The 22,866-nt window shown below is 47.3% G+C and overlaps 7 protein-coding genes across 7 annotated transcripts; 3 read left to right on the top strand and 4 right to left on the bottom strand.

Annotated features, from left to right (window-relative positions):
• Window positions 1-261: 261 nt before the first annotated feature.
• Window positions 262-1,019, top strand: UA08_05744 (hypothetical protein; the record flags this gene model as incomplete). Its single annotated transcript, XM_020268047.1, has 2 exons — window positions 262-663; window positions 729-1,019. 2 exons carry the CDS (start codon window positions 262-264, stop codon window positions 1,017-1,019), a joined length of 693 nt encoding a protein of 230 aa, XP_020118920.1.
• Window positions 1,020-1,351: 332 nt separating this feature from the next.
• UA08_05743 (hypothetical protein) lies at window positions 1,352-2,361 on the bottom strand (the record flags this gene model as incomplete). Its single annotated transcript, XM_020268046.1, has 3 exons — window positions 1,352-1,354; window positions 1,506-1,718; window positions 2,080-2,361. 3 exons carry the CDS (start codon window positions 2,359-2,361, stop codon window positions 1,352-1,354), a joined length of 498 nt encoding a protein of 165 aa, XP_020119317.1.
• A 2,311-nt stretch (window positions 2,362-4,672) lies between these two features.
• On the top strand, window positions 4,673-8,363 carry UA08_05742 (hypothetical protein; the record flags this gene model as incomplete). The annotated part of the gene is made up of 7 exons (XM_020268045.1): window positions 4,673-5,348; window positions 5,409-6,319; window positions 6,399-6,458; window positions 6,512-7,696; window positions 7,733-7,862; window positions 7,915-8,169; window positions 8,224-8,363. The coding sequence occupies 7 exons, from the start codon at window positions 4,673-4,675 to the stop codon at window positions 8,361-8,363; spliced, it is 3,357 nt and encodes a 1,118-aa protein (XP_020118926.1).
• Window positions 8,364-10,280: 1,917 nt separating this feature from the next.
• On the top strand, window positions 10,281-12,317 carry UA08_05741 (hypothetical protein; the record flags this gene model as incomplete). Its single annotated transcript, XM_020268044.1, has 1 exon — window positions 10,281-12,317. The coding sequence occupies one exon, from the start codon at window positions 10,281-10,283 to the stop codon at window positions 12,315-12,317; it is 2,037 nt and encodes a 678-aa protein (XP_020119390.1).
• A 207-nt stretch (window positions 12,318-12,524) lies between these two features.
• On the bottom strand, window positions 12,525-15,758 carry UA08_05740 (hypothetical protein; the record flags this gene model as incomplete). The annotated part of the gene is made up of 2 exons (XM_020268043.1): window positions 12,525-15,464; window positions 15,540-15,758. 2 exons carry the CDS (start codon window positions 15,756-15,758, stop codon window positions 12,525-12,527), a joined length of 3,159 nt encoding a protein of 1,052 aa, XP_020118928.1.
• A 1,096-nt stretch (window positions 15,759-16,854) lies between these two features.
• Window positions 16,855-19,172, bottom strand: UA08_05739 (hypothetical protein; the record flags this gene model as incomplete). Its single annotated transcript, XM_020268042.1, has 5 exons — window positions 16,855-17,125; window positions 17,196-17,457; window positions 17,770-17,843; window positions 18,325-18,889; window positions 18,971-19,172. 5 exons carry the CDS (start codon window positions 19,170-19,172, stop codon window positions 16,855-16,857), a joined length of 1,374 nt encoding a protein of 457 aa, XP_020118927.1.
• A 295-nt stretch (window positions 19,173-19,467) lies between these two features.
• Window positions 19,468-20,808, bottom strand: UA08_05738 (hypothetical protein; the record flags this gene model as incomplete). The annotated part of the gene is made up of 2 exons (XM_020268041.1): window positions 19,468-20,634; window positions 20,701-20,808. The coding sequence occupies 2 exons, from the start codon at window positions 20,806-20,808 to the stop codon at window positions 19,468-19,470; spliced, it is 1,275 nt and encodes a 424-aa protein (XP_020118930.1).
• Between the last annotated feature and the right edge of the window lie 2,058 nt (window positions 20,809-22,866).

Raw genomic sequence — 22,866 nt, 5'->3', positions numbered from 1 at the left:
TCCCTCGAACGACTTCGATCCACATTTCATTCTCAGCCCTAATGTATGCCGTCTGAGTCTTATTTCCTGTTCTATTTGATTTGACTATCTACTGGACTGCTGAGTCTGACTTCACCGGCAAAAAACAAAAAGGTCACACTGCCTCCAGCTTTTGGATCTGCATATGTAGGAGAGACATTCTCATGTTCCCTCTGCGCGAACAATGAACTACTAGAGACAGAAACCAGCAAAGTAGTATCATCCGTCCGGATCCTGGCGGAGATGCAGACCCCGTCCCAAACATTTCCTCTAGACTTGAAACCCAGCGAAGAAGACGACATTTCAAAAAGGGAAGAAGGTCTAGATCACGGCCAATCTGTGCAGAAAATTGTTCAATTTGATCTAAAGGAAGAAGGGAACCATATTCTGGCTGTCAGTGTCAGTTATACCGAAACCCTCATGGCTAACGATGCTGCTCATGCTGCAAGCGGGAGGGTCAGAACTTTTCGCAAGCTCTACCAATTCATAGCCCAGCCTTGTCTGAGTGTACGTACCAAGGCGTCTGAGCTGCCACCTACCGAGGTGGAGAACAAGTCATTGGGCCCTTATGGAAAGACTCGTCTCTTGCGCTTTGCGTTAGAAGCACAGCTTGAGAACGTTGGAGATGGGACGGTCGTTATCGAGGTAATTCATTACTCATTTCCCCCGGAGTGTATTCTTAGCTTTTTGCTTCTAATTTTTGCTTCCAGAAGACGATCTTAAACCCAAAACCACCTTTCAAGGTCCAAAGTCTTAATTGGGATCTAGAGCTATCCGATCAAAATGTAGCGGAACGGCCCACGATGAACCCTCGGGATATTCTGCAAGTGGCCTTTTTAGTGGAGCAGGAGGTCGGTCAGCAGGATGGCTTGGAGAATCTCCAGAAAGATCTGAAGCGTGATGGGCGGGCAACGCTCGGACAGCTTTCTATAGAGTGGCGGAGCACAATGGGGGACAGGGGGTTTCTCACTACAGGGAATCTGCTGACCAAGAAACGATAGTTAGCTGTTGGTCGACTACTAGCATAACATCTGAAGTTTCTTTTTATAAGATCAAGAATGGAATATAAAATCCTGCGTGTAGGTAAGGGAACATTTAGCGTAGTTTGATGAGACCAATGTATCGTCTTGTTTATTGAGCCAAAGTCGATTCTGATAATTACCTAGCTATTCGGCTCTACCGACCTGTCGTGTAACAAGAGTACACGCCATTAGCTAGTTTACACAGGGATCTTATGGTTTTGCGTTCAAAACCATATCCAAGGCTGAATTAACAGCATGCAGCATCAAATCTAGGTCACAGTCCACGGTACCGAAATACACTACATGAGTATTTACTGTTATGCAGAAATAAAGGGCAGTCTATAAATGAACAAATAACTAAATAGGGGTTACACAATTGTAGAGATTCCAATCTTTTGGACCTGTGCTCGCCGAGAAAGGTATGACATTGAGATAGCTTGGAAGGTGCGTCAAAAGAAAGCTCACTCTGTTTTGATATGTATCCAAAAGCTCCAGCAGTCTACGCATGACAGCAGATGGTTGCTCTTCGGGGAGAAAATGCCCATAATCATCAATAGCGCCTCCGGAGACATTGGCCGCGAAGTTCTGGACCAAGTTGATCATGCCCGAACCCACGGAGCTGGCGCCACCTAAAGCCAAGACAGGTATATCGAGCGGTGTTTTCGCATATTCCAGATTCTGTTTGGCGCTTGTTTCAAAAGCCCGGTAATACTCAAACCCGCGGCTCATCACCCAGGCCAGGTCTCGAATAGGCTTGGATGTTCGCGTTTGAATTGATCTTTGGGTATATCACCCGCATGAACCGTCTTCAAATTGAAGAACCAGGTCAGGAGCTCCTGCTCACGGCCGCGAGTTAGGGATTTCGGGTAATTTAGGAAGCGCGTCGAACGAGAATTGCCAAAGACGCATGTTGGTCTGGTGAGGCAATGGAAACTGAAACGGAGGCAAGAAAGACGGAACTGACGCGTCTAGTACAGTGAGCGAATTGATTCTTCGACTGGAATAGAGCTGCCCAGGGATAGGCAGTCTATCCACCCACACCGTGGCCAACTAGATGGCACTGTCTTTCTTTCAAGATATCGTGAATAGCTTCTGCCATGACTTTGCTCACATTGGCAGTATCATAGCCATTGACGGGAGGAAGCGAGTCGCCCAAGCCCGGGTGGTCGAGAGCCAAAAATTGATAATGTTTGGAAACGGGCTCGAAGATATCGCTAAACGCCTCTGCTGTTTGTGGCAAGCCTGGAATGAGAACCAAGGGGTCCGACCGCCTATAGCGCGGATTCCGTGGAGGAGACGTGACTTGCCATTTCGAGGTCATAGTGAGGATTCAATTACTGGTACAATAGCTTTATGCACGTTATGGTGATTTAGCAGATTTATACCTAGGTTTGCTTTTGTATTGAGCCCCCGTTAGGTTTGTAGTCGGATGTAGTTATGTACCCACATGAATCATGGTGGAATCAAGACTGCAATGCTAAACTTAATACTACTTGGGCATATTACTTTTGGAATAGCTTCAAGCTAGATTCTGCCATAAAATTCATTCGTCAGTCACGATTTGCAACAAAACCTGCGCAAACAGCCGCGCACTAGGAGGGCATATCGGGTAATGATGCCGATGGCTTAACAGTCATACTATCCAATTCCCGGGAAAGAAGGTCTTAGCTTTTCCACCATATAAATTCCGAACAAGAATTTCCAACTACTTACGAAAAACCTTACCCCACCTTTCCTTTAATAGGACGTGTGGCTCGCGATTCGGCGCCTCAAAGGCGATGTCAGAAATTCCGAAAAACAGAAATGGCACATCATATATGCCTCTTTCAAGCGGAAGAGCCACATATCAAGTTACTCCAGCAGTCGCACTGCCGACACATTAAACTCCCACTAAATACTAGTTTTTTGTAGCACCTGGGTATCAAACTCAGGCGAAACCAAGGTCAGTACGTACTACGTAGTCCTATGAGGTAGTTAATATATTTGAAATATGTACCCCGTACTAGCCGTCGTACGAAGCCCAACGATAAGCGCATGGATAACGATCTGCATGCAGCAACTGAGCTCAGCCACCTGGGCAGCAAACTAGTTAGCTTGTCTCCAATGGATACGGTGATCAGCTTGTCCGGCGTGTTGTTTCCTCTCTTTGTCTGTCTGGCATATTCGTGAAGTCGACATGGATCTAGAGCTGGTTTCACTTGGGCTTCAGCCTTCTGCAGAGACCATTGAGCGACGAAGATCTGACGAATCACTTGCGAATCGGCCCCATACGAGGTCTTAATAGCTTGCCGTGCTAGCTCCAAAGAAGCTTAGCTGACTGCCCCCACTAACCACAACGGGAGCAGTTCGTCTCTACACGGCTTTGTTAACGCCATTGCCCCACACCACGCTAATTTAGGCTTGAACCAATCAGTAGCTGGCAGTCCACAGGCAGGCCCCACAGCACCCACAATGACCAGGGCTGCGTGCGAGCTCATTGGCCTCTTGTCCTCGGATGCCTGGCCCTTGACCGGAAACGGAGCTGTCTGTTATCTACAATACGCAGTACGTATCTTACGTGCACACCACGTTATATACCATACAAGATGCGGCCAGTTACGCATCTGATACGGACAATTGCGTGCATGCATCGTGTCGTTCTGGCCTGGTCTAGAAATGCACTGACTCGGGGGATATTGTTTCATGGCTTGCCACGTAGAGTCACCAAGCAAACTCTCTCCGCAAGAGCGTGGAGCTGGAACACAAGCAAAAAGAAAAAAAAGAAAAAAAAGAAGAAAAAAGGAGGAAGAAGAAAAAGAAGAAAAAGAACAGAAAACGGTAGCAAATTATTCGACGCTCACGTATAGTCAGTGTATAGATCACAGATGTATATGACTATCATCCGGGATTTATACATCGGGCCTTAGCTGGTGGCAGCTGGCGTGACGCTGATCGTCAGTAATTAATTGGCATAAAGAACGGAGAAACAAAATCAATAATAATAATTAATCATGGCAAATCTGACCCAGAACAGTGAGACACAAAAAGGAGAGGGAAAAAGGTTCCTGAGCTAAGACGGACTAACCAGTTCCGGGGCCGCTGGTTGGTTCTTGCCTTAGCCCCAAGTCAGCACACACCACCGTCGCCTCGGATCGCTGCATATTTACTCTCTCTGTCTCTGTTGTCCATGGCGCTGCTGGCCAGGGACATAGCCTTTACCGTTGACCACAAGCCTGTCTTCTAGCCCGACTTGTTTTTGTGCGGTCGGCAGAGGCAGATATCTGTCTCTGGAGTGTCTGGTTCGTCATGACTTTCCTCCCTCCCCGCAACAACTCTTTCCGGCCCACCTCCTCCCTCCTCCCGCTCCCACTCTCCCTCTTCTCTCACCCGCGGTTCAGAATACCTACCACCACGCTTCTGCTGGCTTCATTGACTCAGCAATGTTTGGATTCGATCTTTCACTGACCATATGCCGATCTGTTGCGTACTAGTATCCGACTGACCTGCGCCGAGCTTACACAATACCAGCCCAAGCCAACGGATTATTATATCGCGCAATTGCTACTTGATAGGAGGTTGCGAGCAACCTCCCGCATTTGTGCAGCGGACAAGCAAATGCTCGCACGTTGGCCGCTTCCCCTCCCACCAGAAGAATGCCTCTAGCAACAAACCCTGCAGTGGAATCCTCGGCTCCGCTCGCCGACTACTTTTGGATCGCTGGTGTCGACGGCAAGGAGATTGAGGATACCTACTGGAAGCTGCGCAATGAATACATGAGCAATAGGGAAAGCACTCCAGGGCCTGCCTTTTCTGATACCATCGAGGAGGATGCCGAGCCCGAAGAAGAGCATGACAGCGGCAAATTGAGCGACTCCACGAGCTTTGCTGACGCAAGAAATACCAAACGGAATTCGTACAATCGTCTCTCGAGGTTATCTAACGATGCCCGCATGTCCATACGCTCCGTGGAATCTAAGATTCCCGAACCTCAGGGTACACACAGTAATCGAAGCAGCATGACTATTCGGCCTGCTCCGTCGTCGTCGCTAGAACCACCCTCTGAAGCAAACAATGGCGAATTTGATTTTGATAAGGCTTTACTGAAATTCGCTTCGGAGAGAGAGTCATTCCTGTCTGACCTGAGTCTTAGCGCTGGCGCTATTACCCCGAATAGACCCAAACCACGTCCCAAGGTGCAGAAGATCGTGGCGGAAGAGAAACCGCAGTCGATCAATCCATTGAAATCAGGCATTGGTAGCGTGCGGCGCCACATGTCTTTCAGAGACATGAACAGTATGAAGAGACAACCATCGGTCATCGCGCGACAAGGTGAGGGACTTGCTTTATTCATTCGACAAGATATCATAGCTGCTAACTGACCACAATAAGCCTCTATCCGCACATCCCGACGACTCAGCAACTACAATTCCGTCATACCCGTTCCACAGCCATTAGATACCTCGCCGGCCATGCACCCTCTGAAACGCCGGTTCGAACCAGTGCTTTTGGACCGATATCCGCAGAAAGGGATGCCCGACGAGCAATCCCAGCGAGTCTCTTTTCCTGACTATGTCCCTATGTTCGCCTTTCCTAACGATATCAATATTGTTTCTTCGGACCAAAAACCACGGTCGACATGGCATGGTTTCGTAATGACAGGAGGAGATGGCAGCAAACTACACGGAGTCTGCATCACTTTGTGGATTCCGCTTGGCCAGAAGGCGGCAGAGGCGTTGGAAGAGTGCTGCGAGGAATGGCGTAAAGATAACATGACTGATGAAGAACGAGAGCTGGCAGCTAGCCTGGGTGGCCGATTAGCTGACGAGCGGGCTAAGTTGTCTACACTGTTAGCTCAACTTCCCGCCGTTGCCTCTGGATCCCCAGAAAGAGAGAAGCTGGAAGATGACATCAGTGCAGTCGAGGAGAAAATCGGACTAATGACGGATCTTCTTCGGCCAGTTCGACATGGTGCGGCCTCCAAGATTGAGGGTCTCACCGATGATACCGGCTTTTGGATTCCTCGGGCCTACGGGATCATGGGCAAAAACGCATCCATGACCACTTTCTGGAAAGAGTGGCTCAAAGCCGTATCTGTTCCCAGGACCAATGGAGGCGTGTTGAGAGTCCCAGCTAGTTCCCCTACAGTGGGGATCTGGCAGCCACTGGAACGTTATGTCATGAATCTTTGTACTGAGGCATTTAGTCCTATTTCTTCCAAAACGCAGGTCGAGCTGTCTGTAAGAGAATTACGACTTTTCGCTCGTAATGAAGCCCCGAATGAGCTTCCAGGCTCCCGGAATGTGAGTTTCCTTTTTTTTATGAGACAAGTATACATGTACTTTTCCTGAATTCCCATGGCTCATACATTGCTATATACAGACGGATCTATACGCGCTCTTCCGTTCGCTATCTATATCCAACATCATTGTGCTCTTTGAGGTATGAACATTCGTTTCAGATGAAGTGAAGAGATAGCTAAAATTTCTTTGCAGTATGCCTTAGCAGAATCTCGCATCATTTTCCTTTCATCTCACACATCTATGCTATACCTAGCCACTAGAGCTCTTGTTGACCTTCTATTCCCTTTCACTTGGACCGGGGTTTTGATCCCTGTGTTGCCAGCCCGACTTATCCAGGCACTGGAAGCACCATGTCCATATATTGTTGGAATTGAAAGACGATATGAAAAGGTTGAATTGCCATCCGATGACTTTGTTTTGGTGGACCTCGACGCCGATAAAATTGAGAGCGATGTACAACCAACACCTTTGCCGCGCCATCAGCGTAAGAAACTTTACTCTCTCCTTCAGCTAGCTGCTCCACACCATAGCAGGTTTGGTGTCCGCCCTGGCCCACCTTCATATGCTGTTGAGGCGTATCCCTTTGACTCTTTCCCTGCCGAGAACCCATCAATCTATCATATAAGGGCACAACCTACACATTTGGCTCGTTATGCAAGCTTGAATTCGACGTCTTTTGGCAGTAGCTACAGCGCCACGCCAGCACCGGCACCGATTTACAACGCCTTTTTGCATGCGCGCGACGAAAATGCCTCTTCTCGGGGTCTCTCGAGAGGAAATGAACGGCCCACCACGAGTTCAACTTCGAAGACAGGATCTCCACCATCTCCGAGAACTAGTTCGCCGACTTCGGGCTTCTTCCCTCCGCCTCTACCTGCAACTCCTGTGTCTCGCAATGACTCGGGTATGGCATTGCAGGCTTCTTTACGAGAGAAGAGATCTGGTCATTTCGATGCTTCGTCTCGTAGAAGCTCGTCTTTTGGAACGGAGAGAAGAGGTGTGCCCCGGCGGCCGAGTGCACCATTCTTGGGCCATGCATCAAACTTGTCAGTGACAACATTGAACACTGACTATGGAGGAGCATCGACATATGCGCCATCAGTTTACGCCACTTCCACGATTGCTGCGTCTACCATTGTTCCTCAAGCGATGGCCCAGCCCGTGTTCAATACTGATAGCACCTGCTGGATTGAAGGACACTGTCTACAGCTTCAGCCGCGAGATGACAAAATCATCTGTTCAATCTGTGACGAAAGGTCTGACGAGAAGATGTACAAATGCACCGGATGCAAGACGCATGTTCACGACAGATGCGCGCCATTAATTTGTATAGTGTGCCCTGCTGCATTTCATCCCGAACAGATCCGGGCGGCTTTTGTACGTTGCTTCGCTAGTTTGCTGTACACGTACAAGAAGTATCTTTTACCAGCTAGCAAGGAGCATAAGAAGTCCGGTCTTACATACCATTTCAATATGGATGCCTTTCTCAAAAGCTTGCCACATGAACATGCTGATTATATGACGAGTCTTCAGCAAACGCAAGGTATTTTGATTACCCATTTCAATCCACTAAATCAAGCTAATTGGGCGTTCAGGTTTCAATGAATTCATTAGCGAGCGCGAGAGATCAAAGCCAAATACGAGGGACTCGAAGATTGTCCTATTTGACGAGATTATTCTTTCCAAGCGTAATCGTGGCAGAACTTCGATCTTCTCTGGACGCATGAATACCGATTTCTTGTCTAACACATCTGAGCACCTATGGCGTTCTGCAGCTGCAACTTCGTTTCCTCCAACAAGCAGAGTTCATCACGGTATATCAGAAGATTATTCGGAAGTCATTAAGCGTGGTATGCCTCTTTTCCCTTAAGATCTTAAGCGACATTTGTTAACTTGACATGTAGCTCCCGCCAAGCTTGATCATGCTTATATGAAGGAGCCACGCATGGTCCAAGGAGTGCCGCGGGTCTCAAAGACCGCTAACAATGCTCGAAGAAAGCCGCTCCCAAAGCTGATGAACGGCCTTTCCATTTCACCTCCTTAGTTGTTTTTTCGCCTTCCCCGACATGACCTACCTCGATGAACATGGCCAACTTTTAAGGGTTGACGATATTCTCTTAGAAAGGCAACTTTTGGATACATGATACGTATTAGAAAACCGCAGCTATTTGCGTCCCAAGTATGCGTCAAATTTCATGCAACTTGGGGAGACTTGCGATTATCCGGCGAGTAATTTCACTTCGTCGACATACTATGATACACACCCACCCACCGACTGTCATGGTCTTACCGAGTTAGCTTTCAACTTAGAGATGTGCTTGATGCACAGATCTGACTTTAAAACTCCACTTGACGAGTCATGAAGTCTGTCCTTTGACAGATTATTACTTCCTTTACATTTTGAAAAAAAGATGTTACTTAAAAATACCCAGCAAGCTGATCTCTCTCGTGGAACGTCATGATGGGCGATCCGTTTCCTGTTATTGCTATCTATATTTATAAACTCCCTTTCCTTGTGCTATATATTTTATTGTGGCAAACGACAAAGGCTGGCATGGTTAGCCTTTCTGAAATTTCTCTGAATATTTATTTGCATATTGTCTGAAGATTGTTTTGGGTATCGCAATGACAAATGCCAATCATTGCGAGGGTAGAATTTCCCCATGTATTTTCTTTTTCTTCTTCTTCTTCTTTTTTTTGGTTCATTTCCTTGAAATCTAGAGATCGTCTTGGACAGGGAAAAAGTATAGGTAGATTGATAAAATTTAGAGCACATGTTCTCCTCACACGAGCTATGGTAACTTGCATCTAACTACATACAGAGTACGTTGATGTCGGCAAAACGCCTAGTCGAAGCCGATTGGCGGAATAACTCAGACCGATTGGTGGATACCTTGAGCCAAACCCGGGGAAATATGCCTCTAGGAATTGCTTCCCACTGGATTGATTGATTCTTTCTGGGGCAGCAGCTTTGCTTCACTCTTCCCTCGACTGCATGGCTGGCTAAATCGTGAAAAGAAAAGTTCCGGATAACCCGGGTCTGCAGGATATGTACAATCAATCAGTCAGAAAAACCACTTGAACTTCTGGTATCAATTTCCGTGCCCAGGAATTTCCGACCTATCGCACATCCTTGCTTTATCGGTGATCGATAGTCCATCGAACGAGAGAGAAAGGAAGCAAAAGGAACAAGTGCTTACTGTGGATTATTCATTATTGTCCCGGTGACATCTTGTCGCGCGCTAGGAGGCTTGCTACGTCCGCTAAGTGGAAGGAAGTTTGCAACATCTCAGGTTGATTTGCAGCAACAAATCTATCTTTCGGGACCCTATTATCTCGTCTTTTTTTTTTCCCTTTTCCTCTCCTTTTTTTGACTGGAGTTATCCTACAACGATCGATCCGGATATCGGAACAATCCCGAGGAAATGCCGCTACGTCCGTTAGCCTTTTAAAAGGATCAACGGCGTACCAATATACATACATATCTTGACATCTTCCTTCAACTTGAAAGAAGGTTCTTATTTACAGCAGCTTTCGAGGCCAATGCGACTGCACAAATCGGTTTTATTCCGTTACATGCTGTGGTGGCTGTGTTAGGGCATACGGTAGTATATTTAGTATCAGGGCTTCTACTCCTCCTACTACATACTACCTGACATTCATTCGTCCGACTTATGCTAGATTATTATCTGTATGGATGAATTGCAGACGTCGTATGGTATAGTTGTTTGTGGTTGTTGTCATTATTAGGGTTTGATCCGGACCGAGTCTGGCCTTTTGGTGTCGATTCGAATATATATATATATATGCTTGTCAAATCTGCCAATTGCGTGACAGGCTAATTGATCATTTACAACATATACAAACACGCATGCAACAACATCAACGATGGTACACCGAGGGCTGTTAAGTACGACAAGCTGTTGATGTTATAAACGATTGAAGCCAGGAAGAAGGAACCATGGAACTTGTTTCTTCCGTTGGAATAACACAAGATGCTCATCCAGACGCTCAGATTACTGTGACAAGCAGCCGCCACCCCGCTGCCGCTGAAGCTATTACCCCAAAGCGAACGGTAGTGGTAGTCTTTGGCTCTGGCCAGGAGGGCATTCTTCAAATTGTTGCTGAAATTCTCGGCAAGGCATGGACCACTGTTACAGGGCTGTCAAAGATAGTATCCGGTAGTGATGCCGTGGTTGTGGGCATTCTGAATCGTGATTTCGACAAGACATTATCAGAAAACAATGATCTTTCGAAACTGTTGCTTGTCAACACGCATTGCATCGACGACAGCACTTTCCCTGACGAAAGGCTCTCTGTAGCTTGCAACTACGAGTTTTTATACTCCCACACGCCCATTTTCCGGCGTGATCTTACGCGGTTCTTGTCGCTCATTCTCGGACAACGCCATCCCCACGAAGATCTGGCTACCAAACGGCGAACGAATTTCATATCCACCACATTCCCTGATGTGCGTTCCGCCTTACCGAATTTGGATATTTTGTCTGTGGGCTCGGATGCAGTTGAGCTTCGCGTCGATTTGCTGGAGGAACCGTTGTTTGATGGTAACCGCAACTCGATCCCCAGTCTCAAGTACGTCGGACAGCAAGTCATGCTGCTACGACAACATACCGAGTTACCTATTATTTTCACTACTCGTTGTGTGAACGAAAATGGGAAGTTTCCCATGGATGACCCGAAACTATTTCATAGATACCTACGTCGCGCCATACAATGGGGCATTGAATACATAGACGTTGAGCTATGGCTCCCGGAAGATATTCGCAAAGACATTTCTGATAATCGAGGCAATAGTATTATCATGTCAGCCTTCCATGACTTTTCTGGGACATGGAAATGGACATCCCCCGAAGCACAGAAGGTATTCAAAGAAGGAGCCCGTTATGCGGACATTGTGAAGATGATTGCAATGGTCAACACAGTCGAAGAAAACTACGAATTAGAGTATTTCCGTTCGACTATCAAGGCCAATTATTCCTATCCTCTACTTTCCGCCGTCAACATGGGACCACAGGGGCAGTTATCGCGGGCTCTGAACACAGTCTTCTCACCAATCACGCATCCTCTCCTCCCAATAATTGCTGCCCCCGGTCAACTGACTGCGGCTGAAATCAACGGCGCTCTCCACATTATGGGCCAATTGCCAAAACGTGATATGTATGCTATCGGGTCTTTTCGGTCTACGTCTCAGTCGATGTTTATGGAAAAATGCTTCAACGAACTCGGCCTACCGCATAGCTTCAGCTGCATTGACCGCGGCCCTCGGGGCTCAATTGAATCGGTGATCATGCAACCAAGCTTTGGTGGCGCCTATGTCAACCCACCTCTCTCCAGTTCCGCCTCTTACATACCTACCAAGAGCGATGCCGCTCGCTCTATTGGCTTGATTGACACTATTACCGTCAATGGGTCAGACGGACAGCACAAATTCATTGGCGAGAATGCAACATGGAAGGGGATCCGAGCCACGTTAACCAGGGACTACATACCTTCAGCCTACCGAGGTAGAGCCGTGATAATCGTATCCAGTTCCGAGAGCGACGCCGCGGCCGCCATTTTCGCGCTCCGAAGTCTCGATGTAGGCACTATTTACACCGTCGGCTTCAAAGCTCTGGGACCACTAGCCGCGGGTCTGGAGCCGTTTACATCCATTCAATCCGTCAAATTGGTCGAGCAGCCATTCGTCATTGTGTCGGCGTTACCACCTGAGAAGTCATTACTAGTGCAGCCTTTGTTGCGCCACTATCGAAGCAATGGCCATGCCTCACCACCGTCTACGCGCGGGAAGGTTTTCCTGGACTTAACTAGCGGGCCTCGTAAGGGGGATCCATTGACTGTAGCTGCTAGTGCTGGATGGACGGCTTATGGTATCGATGATGTTAATGTGTGGACGACGGTTGAGACGATGCGGTTATTGGTTGGACAGAATGTTCCCTTTGATTTTGTTCGTATGGCATCGGGTCATGGGCTGTATTGATAATGAATCTTGAGGGCGTTACGCAATGGTTCTAGTTAAAGGTGGTGGTGTTTATGAGGATATGAGATCATATATTACTTCCGTTTCAAATGCGAAACTGCCTAAACAGATGTAGACTTCTGTTATGATTATGGCGTATATTTAAACCCATTCAAGGGGGATGTGTTTTGAAACAACATCGATGGCATATATTAGCAAGTGCTTGAGTTATGAAATACTACCAGTCCAGCACTCGCCGCGAAAATAGGCGACAAAACGACAGACAAAATCCAGCGTGAGACCATCAGCTTTCGCCAACGAAGGAGACGCAGCGATAGCCCTTTTCGTGTCGTACAAAAGGACACTACCTATACGGTTATGGCCATACTTCCCAACAAAGAACTCGAGTAATTTAATAGGCGGATTCAATTCGGGGTCGGGATTGGAATGTTTGAAACGATCGAGCCACTCGTGCGTGGGTACGTCTTCGAATTCCAGTCCGGCCTGTTTGAGGAGAGGCAGAAGGTTGTGTGTCCAGTGGTTTAGGGTTTTGTTGGTCACGTTCATTATTCCAGCGGTTGTTTTCTCGTTCTTGCCGTCGCTCAAAGTCAAGTCAATCACGCTGCTAGCCATTACATCTACCGGAGTCCATGAGAGGACGTCATCTAGTCTCGGGAGGGCTTTGGTGGTTTGGGCAGTTTGCAGAATCATGGGGATCGCTTCCTGGGCATTCCAGATACCGTGGACGGTATCAGCGACTATTTGCCCGAGGCGCAAAACACGCGCGGTCATGCCAGTGTGGTGCGCGGCGCGGTGGACAATGTTCTCCGTCACAAGCTTGGACTGCGCATAGCCCATGTCTTGAGCGTAGGTCAGAGACTCTGGGAGGGTTTCAGGTACCCAGTTACCGGGTGTGCGGGCCACAGTGCTAACGGACGAGCAGAAGGAGAAACGCGCGGGATACGGGCTTTGAGCACTCAAACAGAGGTCTAGGAGATTTCTGGTGGCTAGAATGCAGCTTTTTTCAAAGCTCTCCAATGACCAATTGAAGTTGACGGACCAGGCACAGTGCACCACTGCCGTGATGTTCTTGGTTATCTGATGATAGATACCCTCCTCCAGACCCAGGCAAGTCGTGTTGGAAAGGTCAGCGGGCAGGGCAACAATCTTCCGTTCAGCAGACGGCGAAATGTCACCAAGAATACCTCGGGCGCGCAGAGAGTCGTCGACACGACGACGAGCGAGGTCTACCGAACTTGCACGAACGAGGCAGTAGATGGTAGACACTTGGTCTAGTTTAGCAAGCTGGGAAACGATATGAGCACCAAGGGAGCCTGTAGCACCGGTGATCACGATATGCTCACCGCTCTCTACGCGCTGAGTAGGCACGAAGACTTTGAAGTCTTGCGTATACTTCTCAATGAGCTTTTGCATTCGCCCTTCAACCGGCAAATCCTCCTTGGGGCCTCTTCCAAGGCGTAAACGCGTTAATTCTTCGGCCATGGCCTGCAATGATGGGTTTTCAAAGACAAAGTTTTGAGAAGGCTTTTGTCCTCTGAGGTCAAGTGTTTCTAAAATGGTCGTACGGAGGCGAATAGATTGTAAACTGTCAACGCCTAAGCTGAAGACGTCGGTGGTCCTGCTCAGGGAATTCGGCTCGATTGAAGGGACGAGCTCAAGGAGCTCCTTGCGAAGGAAATCGATCAACTCATTACCTTCAAGCACCTGCTCTCCACTTGCTTCTTCATTTTCATAGATTCTGTCAATTTGTTTCTGAAAATCCCGATAGAAAGCCGAGCGGATGACGGTACCCTTATCCGTTTTGCGAAAGACTACATCGGCAGGAAGCACATGAATCATGTCATGGGAGATATGAGCGTAAGCTGGAAGTTCAGCATTCAGCTTTTCAATTGCAGGAAAAACAGAGTGTACGATTTCTGCGTCGGAATAGTCTTTGCCATTTACTGAGCGAATCAAGAATAACCCGAGACGAGACTTGTTGGCTCCAAAAGCAATGGCCTCATCTACATTGGGGTTATTGCGAGCAACGCCCTCAATAACCAAGGGATTGGCCTTCTCGCCATTCTCCAAGACCAAAGTATCATCCAGACGGGCATAGTACCTCCACGCGTTGGGCTTGGTAGGGTGCTTCTCGAACAAATCCTTAGTAGCGTAAGAGTTATCGGGTCGGTTGCTGGCAACCTTGGACGGCCACCCTTCCAAGACCACAAGCTCATAGATACCAGTCATCTGTTCCTCCCATCGTAAAAATGGAAGTAAGGAATCCCCAGGGCGGACATAGTCCCAATCCAAATCTGAACGCTCTCGAAACGAAGTCATCAGTTGACCGGTTTCAGTGGTACCGTAGTGAGAAACGAGACGGACACCGTTCTGCACGAGAGCATCGCCAATAGGCTTAGGACAGGCGGAACCACCAAACATGACCAGTTCGAGACGTGTTAGCACGCTCAGACCTTCGTCAGATTCGGAAAGCAACTTTAAAGCGTAAGGCACTGCGTATAGGACTTCAATATCCCGGTGTTCTCTCAAGGTACTGAGTAGGTAAGGAGCGGTCAATGGCAGATTGGCGTTGTACATGTAGATCAATTTCTCGGAGTGAATGGCACGGAATAGACAACTAATTCCATGGGCATGGAAGAGCGGCAAGGTAATAAACCCTCTAAGGCCAAAGTTATTTGCGTAATTCTTGAGGGCACCCGCATGTGTCTGGTAGATTGGCTTGGGATGGCCAGTCGACCCACTGGAGTGAATTATCCAGCAAACATTCCTGGTCTCTGTCTGCTGATCGAAGGTGTAAGTAGGTAGAGCTCCAACATCAGCCTTGTCAAATTCTTCACGCGTCAAGACCGGTATTAGAGCAGTGCCTGTCCGTTTTCCTGCTCTGTTGCCAACTGCTTGAAAAGCAGAGCTTGCAACGAGGAAGTTGGTTTTAGTGGCTTCTAGTAAGCTTACATAGGCATCTTCGACAATTCGAGTGGAGAGTAGGAGGACAGTGTGACCCAGCCGTGAGACTGCAAGTAGAGTGATCAGGTATTCAAGACTGGATGGACCTAGCAGACCAACGACCCGCACAGGTTCAGCGGAGGAGCGTCGTTGGGGGATTACTTTGGCGTAATGAATAGCTGCATTTTCCACGAAGACGTTCAGCTATTGGTATCGTTAGTAACAAACTACTTTAATTGATGTACAGCTTGCTAGATGAGTATGAGGCGGTTACTTTACCTGACTAGGACTGTAAAAGGCATACTCTGTGCCTGTTGATGGGTAAGCTACGATAGGGTGCTTGGCCTTGCTCCCATTGGCTCTCAGTCGCAACAATGAATCAATTGTATAAAACTCATTATGATCCTTGCCTCCTGAGTCCATCGGAGATGTTTGCAATCTGGTGTGAGGACTGTCTGCTATCGACACACTCTGCGAAGATTGTATTGTCGCAGCCATGATGGTGTTGGTGAAGGTGTGAGTGATAGTGATACGAAAAGAGAGGAACAAAGGCAATTGAAAAGGAATCTAGGTAGCATCTTTATCTTCTTCCTACTTCAACGCCTATACAGCCTCTCCATCGGATTCCGTGATAGTCAGTCAGTTAGGCTTTTCCGCTCCCCCGGATAAAGATCTCATATCTAATCGGAAACCCACCCCCGCATTTCGGGGGCCCCCACGTTCCTGACTCGCTCAAAATCCGATCTATATTTCCGCTATTATTCTTTGTCTCTGGTTAAACCCGTCTGTGACCGTTTCTGATAATACCTATCTGAAAGATAACAATATCTTGGAAGTTAAAAGCACTGTCTATATCACGAATCTCGTACCAGAAGTATTATTTGGGCCAATTGGAGCGCACCTCATCAGCTTTCATCTGTTTCTGAACTCTCAAATACTGGTTTCAGTTTTGACCAGTATCATCACCTTTTTTGCAGTAGCAATGTGTAAATGAGATGCCTTGGGCACATTCATCTCGCTTCCTAGGTCAGCGTCCTTGTCTTCAATAAAGATTTCATCAGATAGATGCAATTGAGAATCCTCTTTCCTCTCACAAAAACCCCCATTCAGGTTATGACCCTCGAGTGTCAATAACACACTCTCTGCGCCAAGAACGGTCGAACGGAGATGTTTTCAAAAGAAGACGGACCGAGGGCGATCTTGCACTCTGTTCTAGGAAGCATTCACTCAATAGAATACCATGGCTTCGTGAATGATGGCAGGTTGCATGCATGGGTATTTAAAATTCCCATGAGCTGCACCATATCTGATGTCATCGGAGAAGTCGCAAGTGTGTAATGATTACTTTGAACTTTCTGATGGTGCATAAGGATGAGAAAGCCAGTGTACGAGAGAGGTTTGCTACTAAAGAGAACTCAAAATTTATTTGTTCTGACTTAGCAGTTTCAAGATGCTAAATCGTAAATTTTGTCAGATTCAGTGGACCCTCTTCCACCGCAGCCTTGCGAGCAGCCTCGTCGCCAACCTCATTAAAGATGTCAACGCCCCATTGAGCAGGAAAATTAAAGCGCTTGTGACGCTCCAAAGAAGAAATCTAGGCGAAAGCGTACTCAGGCAAATACTTGACTTCCAGATTACGGGCGATACGAGATGCAGTTACACTCTTTGGCGGGGAAAGGGTACCTCGCTGAATAGCCCAGCTACCCAAAAGCACACCAGGGTCCATGGAAACTTCCTTTGCAACTTTGTGGACCAGAGGGTCTAGTTTCTCCATAGCTTTGTAAGTGGTGGCAGGGCCGACGTCACTGAGCTGGAAAATACCTTCGCTGTTGAGAGGAAAAAGTTTACCGCCGCTCTTGAAAGCACTGTTATATAACAGTTAGTAGCCATCTTAACAAATTCTTCCAAAAAATCCCACTATAAGCCTAAACTTACACTGGCCAGTGCATGAGATACAAATCGAGATACCCAACACCCAAATCCTTGAGTGTCTGGTCAAGCGCAGGTTCGACATCCTCAGGAGAATGAGCGGTATTCCAAAGTTTGCTAGTAATGAAGATATCCTCTCGAGGCACGCCGGAATTTTTGATCCTATTTCCCACTTCCACTTCGTTACGATAGATTGCCGCACAATCAATATGCCGATAGCCCTTTCTGAGGGCAGTCTCTACGGCATTTTCGACTTCGAGAGGCTTAGCTTGGCGCCGGTGTTAAGTTCGAAGTGAGTAGGAAGAGTACATTGCACCAGACTGAATTTTTATGATGGAAGAAATATTGCATGCAAATTTTTTAATTTCAATGACAATTTCAGTCGTCAAGACAACTTGAGACGCTCATAGATGTTATTATAATCGTACAAAGGGCCCCGGGGGGATGTAATTCAGTACGGCAAAAGAGCTTGCCCGCCGGAAAGAAATCCGAATACTTCTCTAGCTCTGTCTCTATATAATCCACCGCCTGGTCTTAGACTCCTATCTTTATAGAAGCAATTCTCAATGCAGTTACGTACTCTTAAAGAGTAAATTACCGTCCGCGGGTAAGTCTTTTCTCGTCAGAGAGCCACCTATAGTATGGAGACTGAGACTACGCGAGACATTAGAAATAGTGAAGCAAATTCATTTTTTCTTCTTCTTTTAGTAGGGACATCTTGCACCTTGATAGTATTTTATTATAAGCACTAGTCCATAGAGACAGCGAGTCTGCTGGCTTTTGCTTAGCCAATTTCTCATGATCAGCCCTAACATGCTTGGCAGAGTCATAAATGTGGTGGCTTCTTTTCTTTTCTCTTGTTTTATGTTTTTCATTCAATAATTTGGATGCCTGTAGAACAGGCTGTACGCGTTTGATATTCTTCATTTTAAACAACCGCCATATACGAAAAAGATGAGCAATGCAAAGCAAAAGGAAAAGGAAAAGAAAAAAGAAAGGAACGCCAACCACAAATCAGGTCTGCAACTCATTATATCCCATTAATTCCACTCCACCAGAGCTTCTTTTCCCGAGCCTCCGAGACTGTCGAACGAGACGAGCAGGATGAAATCCCATGAAACTAAGCATAACACACAGCATCAAAAACGCATCAAAGATGTAGATGAAAACCTCGTGCTTCGAAACGTATCCATCTTCACCTGTCCCAAACTCTATAGCGCGATATAGATTTCGTACAATCAGAGCTAGAATGGCAACTTGCACAGCCAGGAAATAATATTGCCATTTACCCACGATTCCCGAGATAGGTGGACCCCGGTTCTTAATTCTTCGTTGAGCAACCCAAGCAATCACCTCGAAAAAGGCGAGGCAGATCACTTGAAAAATAAGACCGGCCAGAAGGATCTTCTTACTGAGTGCGATGGCACTGGCATCTCCCGAGGCAGGCAGCGCGGTTCCAATAAGCTGCGTAATCACGCAGACGATATCGACGAGGACGTAGATCTTGGTCAACCAGCGCGGACTAATAAGGGAGTGCTCCTTGGCATCGAGCGCGGTGATCATTCGACCTAGTGACATGTAGACGGTGGCAGCGAGGAAAGGCGGCGATACGAAGATTAGCATATTTTGCTGGATCCAAGGGCCGACTAAGTTGGGGTTGTCGGATGCACGAGCCCGGCCGTAGTAGCCAAATAATTCTCCTGTTGTCGAAAAAGAAGGAAAGTTTATATGGATTAGCATGTTATAGAGGCCGTAAACAAATTGGAAGGTTAAAATCTAACCAATTCCCCCGAGAATCATGGGGATGCAAAACCATGCTCGCAGCACGAAGAGGTAGACCAGATGAGCGAGGACAGCAAGAGCGAAGAGGACCATGAAAGCATAACCAGCAGGCTCACTTGGGCGGTATTCGAAAAAAATAATTTGCGTGCCATTGACGATTGGTCCAAAGGGGGGAGTTTCAACGCTCGTGTTGACTGTCATGTTGTAGGTTGTGTTTTGGCCGGTGCTGTTGGCAGAAGAGACAAGCAAGTTTTCCAAATAGGTCCATGTTGTTATCAACTTATATATATATATATATATAAGCTTTTAGAAAATAGAACTACTTTTTCTTGCAAGCTATATTTTTAGATATTTAGACATTCTTGGAAGGCTGATCCACGGTATATTTTTCGTATTGCAGATACGAAATTCATCAGACCCACCCCTGCCCTAACCCACCCGCTAGGTACACTACGGACTATATATGATGAACATTAATAAATTTTATATAAATAATCTAGTTATTCTGCTGCCTAAATGCTTCAATTTCTCGAATCTGCTCTGCCGGCCAGTCCAACCAGTGTCGGTACTCTATACGTAGCCTTTCCCCAACGCCTTCCAGGATATGACTGGCCCACCCTTGCATGAACCATTCATATTCCAACGTCTTGATCAGAACAGAGAAATAAGCCAGAATAATGAGCGAGATTGGCTGCTGGTTTTTCAGGCACAACACAAAGTCTTCTTCAGTGCGGTATACCCAGCCCATTATGAATTGAAACTCGCCGTCAACGCCGCTGCCTTCTTTTGGCTGAGATGCAGTACCGAAAGAGTCGCGAAAACAGCCTGAGAGATCGGCGAGTGCTTTCTCGTATACTTCTTTGCCAGGACTGGTTGCTTCTTGGGCGATGAACTTCGAGATGCCGTCTAATGGCCTTTCCCAATGCACCGGCCTAGTAGTGGCATGTGGTTGTTCTTCCGTAGATTCCTCCGTATGAAAAGAAAGCTGAAGACCATGGACATCGAGATCCCGCATATAGCGAACTCCCCGCAAAAGTTGCCACCAGGACACCTCCTGTCCCTCAGCAACGAGCAAGAGATGACCCGGGGATGGCCTCTTGGCACACGTTATCAGACAGATGAGTACCGTGGCAACATACAGGGACACAAGGTTGTGTCTATTTATAGATGGTATAAGCCGAGAAACCTCTCGCAGGCCGGCCTCATAGTGATGGTCTGCAAGACCCTCGAAGCGGGCCACATCGGAGTCTGGCGGCGCTAAGTGCACTAGATGGAAAGCAGCCATTGCGAGAATCAGATGTAGGACATAGGGGTGCTGGAATCCTAGCTGTGGGACTTTGACGTGCCACATGTGCTCTCCGCTTCTCTTTAGGCATCTGTGATTCAAATAGTGATAGAACAGTTCCAGGTCATCCACGTTCAAACACGGGGTAACCGCTGAGCCACTTGATGGAGACTCTGCCGTCTCCTGAGCTGGTAAAGAACATGATGCGTTTCTCATCGGTAGTTCAGCAATAATGCTTTCCCAATCTCTTCGTGGTCGCCCGCGACCCCGTTTGCCAATCGCTTGTTGCTGTGGACCGGCGCGGGCGAGAGCAGGAGAGAAATCACATCGTAGCGACGATTTCTCACAATTTCGACATACCGGCCTTGCCTCATCGCACTGTTTTGGTCAGGGTTGGTTAGGAGTAATCCCCACGCATTGGAGTGGGTAATTAAATTGACGAACCTTGACCCTCCTCGCCTTGCAGCGTTGGCAGCCAGCCCGTGATTTGGTATGAGAGCGTCTGGAGCCCTTGACTGCGGGGCGCATGCCACTTTGATTGAGGTCAGCCATGGGCTTCTCGTTATCGCAGTCGTGGTAGAAAGGGAGCACAGAAGATTTTTCGTGTTCGAATACGGGAAATTCCGGCTTGCTGATTGGCTGGCTGTTTCGTCGTCATCCAACGCAGACGCGGGATCGGAAATGCAACCGTCGGTATATTTATATTTGCAACTGGATTTGAGGCGAAATATGGTGCTGCCTAGAGGACGAAACTGGCCAGCAAAAGGAGAAAACAGTGAAAATCACCAAGATTTTTGAGCCATTCACGCTCTCGTACGCCATGGTTGTTAATCTTCTGGACCTTCCAATCGCCCGTTTCAAAAAGAGCAGCAGGAGGTGCTGAAGATTTTTGATCGCCGCGGTTCTATCCAACTTACACGCACGCTTGAGAGTCAACATCATCATGTTGTCTGAGATGACCGCGCGGCGGACTTGATCGCCGTATAGGATGATGCTGACAATGATAGCGATACTGATTAGAATAAATGGAATGACGCTCCAAATGAAGCATATGCTCCAATACAGAAATGCAGTGTGTGTATGAAACAGAGTCGAGGCTTATAATACCTTAAAAGATATGCAGGGAAAAGATATACCCCCATCTTCCCGCGTGCGTTACTCTAGGCGAAAAAATAAAGCAATATGTAGTGGGCTATGTTATGTAGAGAGGCTATGCTTACCGTCAATCTTCTCTATACGACCTTGGAAAGAACCAGACAAAGAGTTCGAATCAGAATGATCATATTTGATTCAATTGTGTAGGGCAGTGATGTATTTCTCGGATATTTAAGCAGTAAGCCAGGCGTACCGGTACCTAGGTAACCAGTAATGTTACAGATATGGATAGATTATAGTACTTTTCGCTTCTGAAGTATAACCTGTAATTAGATTATCTAGTTGATAATCAAACAGACAGGCAGAAAAAATAGCTTGTTTACCTGTCTTAGGTACAGGTCCCTGTCACCACAACTCCCGGAAATTCCCCACCGTGCTGGCACTTTCTATCAAGCCCAACATAAATCCGGGTCCAATAGAGTAAGCCTCGTATGTTTTGAGGACTGTTAGCTCAATTCTAGGTTTAAGCATCTTTCACTAGCAAAAATAACATATATGTCTAAATTGTTGGACCCACTTGCTGAGACCCTGCAATTTTATTGCAAGTGAGAGATAGAGTACTGCTTCTGTGATACGAAAGGCCCCGAGTTTGAGTTCGCTTCACAGTGAACGAGGGCATATTCGTACGGTGTTCTCGCGGATTACTATGGCAATATTTTCCTCGAGTAAGGTCTGCAAATCTTGCCCAGTTATGGGCTTAGAACCATGCATAGCAGTTCTCGAGGGTATAGTAACGTCGTTATAAAACCCATGCCCGCTAATTAATTTATATAGAAGGGGGGTGAACTACTTATTACTTACCGCAGAGTGAAAGGAATGACTGGCCGGGCGTTCTACAAGCATCAGATCGTCTGGCGCTAAAGTGCCAAGTTCAATCAGCAGAGTTGCACTGCATGTCCTAAACCCAACACGACACGGAACTTTTGGGGTTTCTGGTATATGCACCCGTTCATGTGGCGCTTCCTTTCGTCCAGCACAGTCCTTAAGATCGTAGAGTAAGGGCCGGAGAGATGATTTCCAGGAAGTAGCCGAGACTCCCCTATACAGCCGGAATTAAGAACCCTCGTATTGTTTTCTAGTACTCCGGACTCGCCACGGATTAGGCAAGTTCTTGCAGGGGGTGCGTCTAGTGAATGCAATGCGTGAAGCGAAGCAACGAACCCTGTTTCAAGGATGGTTGCATATGCAGAGCCGGCATTCGATCGTGTCACCTGTCCTGGTCTCTGGGGTTAGTTAGCAGACTGCTGCTCTGCTAAACGGTTAAATAAACGACTCGAAAAGGACAACGGGGCAGGCTTGTAGTCGGTTAAACAAGAGCACTTGAACTTGCACGGCAGAAGATTGTTGTTTATTAGTTAACTAACATAAGTTATGCAGCGTGAACAACTGACTAAGCAGGGGGGAGTGGCTCCTTCCCCGCATTCGCCAGCACCGGCAATTTCCCCGGGTGGAAAC

This window comes from Talaromyces atroroseus (genome assembly GCF_001907595.1).
Source record: "Talaromyces atroroseus strain IBT 11181 chromosome Unknown scaffold_7, whole genome shotgun sequence".
NCBI lineage: Eukaryota > Fungi > Ascomycota > Eurotiomycetes > Eurotiales > Trichocomaceae > Talaromyces > Talaromyces atroroseus.
Note: the sequence above shows the minus strand (reverse complement) of the source record. Positions and strands in the feature narration are given on the sequence as shown.